The sequence below is a fragment of the Lactuca serriola genome, chromosome 2, assembly GCF_051521515.1.
Source record: "Lactuca serriola cultivar US96UC23 chromosome 2, Lser_US96UC23_V15, whole genome shotgun sequence".
Lineage (NCBI taxonomy): Eukaryota > Viridiplantae > Streptophyta > Magnoliopsida > Asterales > Asteraceae > Lactuca > Lactuca serriola.
Genome location: NC_136409.1, coordinates 173,647,366 through 173,655,309, shown reverse-complemented (window position 1 = coordinate 173,655,309; position 7,944 = coordinate 173,647,366). Strand labels below are relative to the sequence as shown.

The 7,944-nt window shown below is 36.6% G+C and overlaps 1 protein-coding gene across 1 annotated transcript; it reads left to right on the top strand.

Annotated features, from left to right (window-relative positions):
* Positions 1-1,043: 1,043 nt before the first annotated feature.
* LOC145089798 (uncharacterized) lies at positions 1,044-3,636 on the top strand. The gene is made up of 3 exons (XM_079028193.1): positions 1,044-1,182; positions 3,015-3,144; positions 3,294-3,636. The coding sequence occupies exons 1-3, from the start codon at positions 1,044-1,046 to the stop codon at positions 3,634-3,636; spliced, it is 612 nt and encodes a 203-aa protein (XP_078884319.1).
* Positions 3,637-7,944: the final 4,308 nt, after the last annotated feature.

The following is a 7,944-nucleotide window of genomic DNA, read 5'->3' as shown; positions in this document are numbered from 1 at the left end:
ACCACCAAAGGTTCAAAACCCACAAAAATAACTAAACATTAAATGGCTACATAAAAATAAAGAGCTTTCCAAATTCCAACCCAGCTAATTTTTCTATTTGTGCTTCTCTTACTTACCTACAAATAAGATTGACTGTTTGAGACTTTGAGTAACCATTCTATCCCACGAGTCCTTTTTTAACCGAGCTGAATCAAAGACAATTGAATTTTTAAAAACCAAATGAAACACAACATCGTCAAAAACATTGCCTGAGATAAATCTTAGAAGAAGATTGCAAACGACCATACCAAACCAAGATAACAATTCTTTAAAGAGCTCAAACCATGGATAAGTACATCCCACTATGTCAAAATCTTAGGCAATCAAATCTACTGCCAAAGGTGAAGAAATCTATTTCAATATAAAACTAGATGTATACCTACGCATAGCGGCGATAATAAATAGTTTCTTTTTTCGTGAATAATTTCTTACGAGGAAATAATTATTAGGTTTTATTGTTAGTTATTATGTAATAAAAAAATTTCCATTTTTAAATAAAATATTTATGTTTCGACGTTATATTTATATTGTATTTTTATATATTTGATGTAAATTAATTTATATCATTGTCTAGTTTATGCAATGTAAATTATATATATATATATATATATATATATATATATATATATATATATATATATATATATTAAAATTGTCATTTTGCTCCAAATTAAATTTTTTAATAACCTTCCTTAATTCAAGTCTTAAATTTTTTGGCAAGTATTAATTATTTATTTATGTATATTTGATTTGTACAAAAAGTTTTATAACTTGTACCTCTTAAATTTCAAGATATGACTAATATGATTTATATGTAGTATAAGATAATGATATGTATCTTTATGTTAAAATTGAACTCCTATAGTTTAGGAGTTATCCTTTCCATTCCTCGTGCAAAGTTGTTGCCTCTTTCAATGATAAATCAATTTTCAATTATTCTATCAAAATCTTCATGGTATCAGAACGGGTTGTTGTAACCTGCGAACCCTAAAATGAATATTGACATGACCAACAGTGGCGGCAAAGATAGTGGTGATGAGAACACACCGCCGATCAACCCATCATCCGATCCAAATTCTCCATTCTACATTCCTCCAAACGATTATCCCCGACAACTACACGTCAATGAAGGCCTCAATGACAGTAATTATGCCGGTTGGGCAAGAGAGATGATGTAACACCCGATTCAGGGTATTCTTCATTTTGACCATTGGTGTGTAATTAGTTTGCAAATTTGGTCCCAAGGGGCATTATTGTAATTTTTGGGAAGGGGGAGTGTACGTTCGACGTACCTCTAGTACGCATGGCGGAAGTAATCAGGGGACAAACCCTAATTTTAGGGTTTGTACCTTATTTAAGCAATCTTATGCCCAAGATTTCCTCCCTACCAGCCTCCATGGCTTCTTTTGAGTCCCATTTCGAAACCCTAACCTATTCTAGAGAGAGTTGACATTTGTGTGTGTTTGGTGTATCTTCAAGAAGAAGGAGCTTGTTTGAGGAACATTGATCATGAAAGAGCTTGTAGATCCAGATGTCACTCATCATTTTTAGCTTCATAAAGGTATAAAGCTTTGACCTTGCTCATTCTATGCTTAGATCTAGTTTTTGTGGAGTTTTGGACACTTTTTGGTCCCATAAATGAGATCTAGTGGGATTTTACCACTCCAGAAGTTATAAGTTGCTCCTCTTGATGTTTCTAAGATCCCTAGTCCATAAAGTTAGCATCTTGATGGTTGAGGGTCAACCACACATGAGTATATGTCCATTTGGTGAAAGTAGGATGTTAAATCTAAGGTTTGAGTTCATTTGAACCATGCAAAGGTTTCAAGTTAGTGACTTTATGGGTTTAGAAACTCCCCAAGGTTTGGATCTGAAATATGGACATTTGGTCTTAAACATTAAGTGCTTAATGGGCAAAATGGCTTAATGTGTGGCGTACGCTGCGCGTACGCGTTTGAATCACCGATAACGTGTAGCAACCTAGTACGTCGGGCGTATTGTTGGTACGCTTAGTGTACTCGAGCTGGACTTGAGCTTTTGACTTTTGGGTCGCCATTGGACTTTAGGGTTTTGGGCCCTTGTTGGGTCACTAGTCTTTTTAAATTTGGGCCACTGTTAGTCTTTGGGCCTTTATGTATTTGGGCCCATATTGGGCTTTGAGTGTCTTTTAGGCTTGGGCCATTATTGAGTTTTTAGTGCCATCAAGTTTGGGTCACGGTTATAGGTCCATTTAAGGGAAGGGTAAAATAGTGTTTTACCTTGGGTGTTGGGATTAATGACTTAGATTCCCAGTTATGGTTGATGAACCAATTATTAATTGGGGTTTTATTTGATTGGTTAGTGCGTGAATTCTCCGTACAGTAGCACGAGCATCTATTCGATTGTCAGCGGACCGAGGTGAGTTTGCTCACTATATTGTAGGACACTAGAGATTGTATGTGCTTGTAGTTTTTGTGACTCCTGATGTATGTGTTGTATGCCTGTGTGCATTTTTGCTATATTTTATGTGGGGTGTAATAAACTCGGGGGTGAAATACACCTGATCAGCTCGACATATGAGTTGAAATAAAAATAGACTCGGGGGTTAAAAGACTCAGTACAGCCTTAGGCTGACATATGAGTTGAAATAGATTCGGGGTGAAATAGACCTGGTATAGCCATGAGCTGACATATATGTATGGTATTCGGTATTTTAGGGAACTCACTAAGCTTCGTGCTTATGGTTTTTAGTTTATGTTTCAGGTACTTCCGGTTCGAAGGGGAATAGCTCGGGACGATCGCATTGCACACACCTTGATTTCCGCTTTATTGACTCAGATGCACTTTTGGAATGTTATTTGACATACTCTAAATATATTATGGTTTTGAAAAACATGTTGGTTGATGATTTATTTACTATAAAAACAAAAAAAAATTAGTTATGAGTTTTGGGACGTTACAGATGAAAGATTTCTTTTTCACCAATAATCTTGCAGGTTTCATCGACGGGACTATAAATCAGCCCAATGAGGGATCACCAAAGTTGAATGCTTGGAAGCATAGTGACTCTATAATAAATGATTGGTTAACTACATCAATGAAGAAGGAAATACGGAATAGTGTCAAGTATGCAAGAACGACTCAAAAAATCTTGAATGATTTGGAAGAGAGATTTGGGAAGGAAAGCGCACCATGTGTATGAGTTAAAAAGAACCTTGACCATAATGAGGCAGGATAATTAATCTTTTTTCATCCTATTTTACGAAATTGAGAAGCATATGGGATGAGATCAAATCGACATTTCCAACACCAAGATGCATGCGTGGCAAATGTATGTGTAATTTGGGAAAAAGACTAGTTGAAGAAAAGGAGAAGGAATGCATCTATGAATTCCTCATGGGTCTTGATGATGTCTTCTGCATTGTTAAAACCCAAATACTAAGTACCAAGCCAATGCCATCTCTTGGCACCTGCTACCACCTCGTGCCGAAGATGAGCAACAATGAAATATTACCGCAACAAGAAAAACAAACGTGGAAGCAGTCGCCGCCTTTCAGATGCGCCTACCTACAGCTTATAAAACCTACACCCAAAGAAAAGCCAATCGGGAAAATATAAAGTGTAACATTGTGGAAAAAATGGTCACACCATTGAGATGTGCTTTGATAAGATAGGATACCCTGATTGGTGGGACACACGACAAAAGAAACCCAATATAGAATAGAAGAAGGTGATAAAGCCAAGACCCATAGTTGCAAACGTGGAACAAGAAGGCATACCCATACCAGGTCTCACTATTGAGCAATACACAAAACTAATGAAGCACTAGGTGATATTTAGAAACCAAAAATCAACATGACAGGTAACTTCAATTTCGAACCCACCTGGATCATTGATTCAAGAGCCACCAATCATGTTGCTTATCGTGAATCGGTTTTTACAAACTTTAAGAAACCCGAAAATGGTATACATGTTAGCATACCTAATGGTGACGATTTTTTGATAAAAGGAATTGATAGTGTACAATTACCAAATGATGTGAAGATTGACGATGTCATGTATATACCAAAATTTAAGTGCAATCTTCTTGCAGTAAGCAAAATAACCAATATCCGGAATTCCTTCCGAAATTTGTTTCCAAAATTCTGTTTTATTCAGGACTTACACTCGAGGAAGCTTATTGGCATAGGTAGATGCGAGGGTGGTCTGTACAACATGGAAGGGATGGATGAAAGAGTAAAGATCATGACAATAAACATGGACACAAAAATATGGCATAGGAGACTTGGTCATGCCTCCAAAAATAAACTTCAAAATATTCATTTTGTAGGAAGTATCGTAGATTTAGAGTATTGTAACTCATGTATAAGGGCTAAACAAACCCAAATCCCTTTTGATAGTTCAATAAAAAGTATTGGTTGTTTAGATCTAATTCATTGTGATATATGGTATGGATATCGCACACATTCATTATATGGTGTTCATTACTTCTTTACAATAATTGATTTCAATAAAACTACTTGGGTGCATCTAATAAAAAAACAAATCAGACGCGAGCACATGCAGGATGTCCTTTTACAACATGATATACACTCAGTTTGAAAAGAAAATAAAGAAAATTAGAAGTGATAATGGAGGTGAGTTTGTCTCTAGTGTGATGCTTAATTTCTATGAAGAAAAGGGAATCTTTCTTGAAACATCATGCACTCACACCCTGCAACAGAACAGGGTGGTAGAAAGGAAGCACCGACACTAATGGGTTTTGAGCATTACAACATTCTTATGGTGTACATGCAACCCTAATGCTTTGGATCTAGGTTTTTCTCAAGTTATACATGCAAATAATCATCCAAAGCATAAACCCTTAGTCTAGCATACATAATTTCGAAATTTACAACTAAAACCAAGTTAGATGAATACCTTTTCCTTGTAGTTAGTTGATCTTGACCTTCAAGAGCTTAGTGCCCCAATTGTTGCACCTCTAATGAGTCACAAACACCAAGTAGCAATGGAGAATTATGAGAGAGAGGTTATGGACTCCTAAAATTGGCTAAGGTTTCTTATAGGATCATAGGTACCGATTTTGAGGAGTTAGGGGTTTCTTTTATAGTTGAGGCTCTTAGGGTTTAACACTTGGAAACCCTAATTCCCTTTCTTAGGCCCTAAGCAACATATGAACTTCCATTTGACAAGCCATTGATGAAATCTTTATGGACTCTCATAGAGATTTCATCCACCCTATATCAATAAGGTCGCCCAAACTACAACTATTATTAATTTACATAATCAGTCCCCGTTTATTTAATTAATCTCTTTTGATCACTAAATTATTTCCAAATTAATTCTTGATCAATACTAATTAAATAATATGATTTATCAATTAATATATTATTCTTATAATATATTAATAAATCACAGTTAACCTCTTTCACATAATTCATCCTATCAAATTGATATGGTGAAGACAACCCAAAAGGACTATGCTCATAATCAAATCAAGTACATACCAAAAATAGTTATGGGCTTAGACACCTAATCCAATAGTCTCCCACTTGGATAAGTCTAATAACTATTATTGCAAGTACGACTTCAGAATTCGATTAGCAATCATAGCTCTCAAAAGCCGTTGTCGAACTCTGATCTCATCAATAACGCGTCCTTTAGATAAGGGATCATATATTCCTCCGTTCTTCAAGATATCGTATGGACTGAGACATGGATTATAATCATTCTCTCTGTCTATGTGTTATTTCCCGATTTGCGATTTATGACGACTGACAACAGACTACAATTGAACGCATCAACTTAGTCCAGGCTTGGCCAAGTGCTTTAGGTGTCATCATTAAATCATCGAGGGGCCCACATATATCGCCTTTATCCCACTTTGGGTAAAAGGAACGAATAAACTTCGACTCATATGCTTGTACTATTTACTGATCAAATCACACACAACAATATGTTTTATAACATCAAGTTACTGATGCGTTTACATATTATCAATGTGCAACCGATTCGTAAACAACAAATCATATATCTCCGTTTCAAGAATATAAGATATTATCATCTCACAATCACTCGTGATAAAATTCATGAAGTGATTCATGTGAGCGTGGGTTTAATCCAATACTCGAATCCTATTTCATAAGTACTCATGAACACTGCAGCAAACTTGTGCTATGTCTAAACACTTAGACAATCTACAGTCAGATTCATGACAACCTTACCTCATTACTTACTTCCAAAGTATGATTGATTGTGGATGTTTGAATAATCTTATTATTCAGGAAGTAAAAAATACGAAGTAAAACACAAGAGTAATCTAATCCAATATAGTCTCAACACTTTTGAATATAAATAAAACACTTTTTATTTAATCACCATATTGATTACACATTGTTCATTGTATAATTTTTAGACTAATCAACTTAATACTTGAATTAAAACAATAGTTATCTCATGCTCCAAGCATGCACACTATGTTTACTTATGGTCCTTATGTAATGACCCAATTTTTAAAATAAAATTTTCATTTTTAATTAATCAAACACGTTTAAATAAACCATGAAATCCCAAAACAAATGTTTTTAATCCACAATCTTTACAACTTTAATTAAAACATCAGTGTGTCCCATAAAACATCGATGAGAGAGTGCAAGCCGCACCATCAAGCCTTGCCCTTGCCCTTGGGCTCAGATGTACCTGAAAAAATCCACAAAATGTAAGCTAATGCTTAGTGAGTTCTCCCAGAGCGTACCCACACACAAACCACATATAACATATCATACTAGCTATAACAGTTACACATATCATATAATCCGTGCAAACAACAGACAGAGATGTTGTGGGCTCGTCCCCAGGGTCTTACTCCAGGATGCCATGGGCTCCCTACATGGTCTTACACCTAAGTGTCATGGGCTCTCCCATGGTCTTTGATAGGAAAGTCATGGGCTCTCCACATGGTCTTACATCCAAGTGGCATGGGCTCTCCCATGGTCTTCCATACAGACATACCACATATACCACTAACATACTTCCTAGCTCATGTCAACTAACAGGTCACATAACACAATTTCAGCTAGGATATTATACAACATAAAATGGGTCGGCATTGGTGCCTTAGAACCATGGGTATGGTGAGGAGACTCACCTCTAGAAATGTTGAAATGGTAAGCTGAATTCAGATATGTCCCACGCTGCCTCTTCTTAACTGCCTATAATCATAAGGTGATTAACTTAGCACCATCCCATAAATTCCCTCAGCGTCATCCCTGGACAAGGTCAAGGTCAAGCTCAACTGTCAAGGTCAACAATCCATGTTGACCTCAACTCGTCGAGTACAACCAGCCACTCGTCGAGTTTCTTGCATAACTCATCAACTCGCCGAGTCACTTAATTGACTTGTCGAGTTCCATAATGTTTGCGGCCATAAACTCTTAACCGCAAACCCATCCAGTTGAAAACCCCTTGGCCGACTCGTCGAGTTGATTAAAGAAATCGGCGAGTTCCTTTAGTCCTTCTCGTTTTCGGCCTTTTCCAGTGGGATCTAGAGTCCCAAACTTCAGATCTAGCCTTCCCTAATGTAGATGTCATGTAAAGTTGCAAACTTTACGTGCATGCAAGGCCTCGCATGGCCATAACACCAAAACTAGTCTTCATACAAGATTTTACTGCATGGAAAGGGATTGAACTGCCTAAAGGAGACAACTCAATGTCATTGGGGACCTAAAGAGGTCCAGATCTGGAACCATATCCTTGTGATAAGTCCAAATCCGAGTATAACTTCATTTTGCACCAAAATAGGCCATCTACTTCCAAGAAGAGGGATCTAAGTAACTAAAGCTCAAGGAAACAACTTTATACCTCAAGATGGTGGCCAATACAGTGTAGATGTCGGATCTACTACGTCTCTCCTTGCTCCTTCTTCAA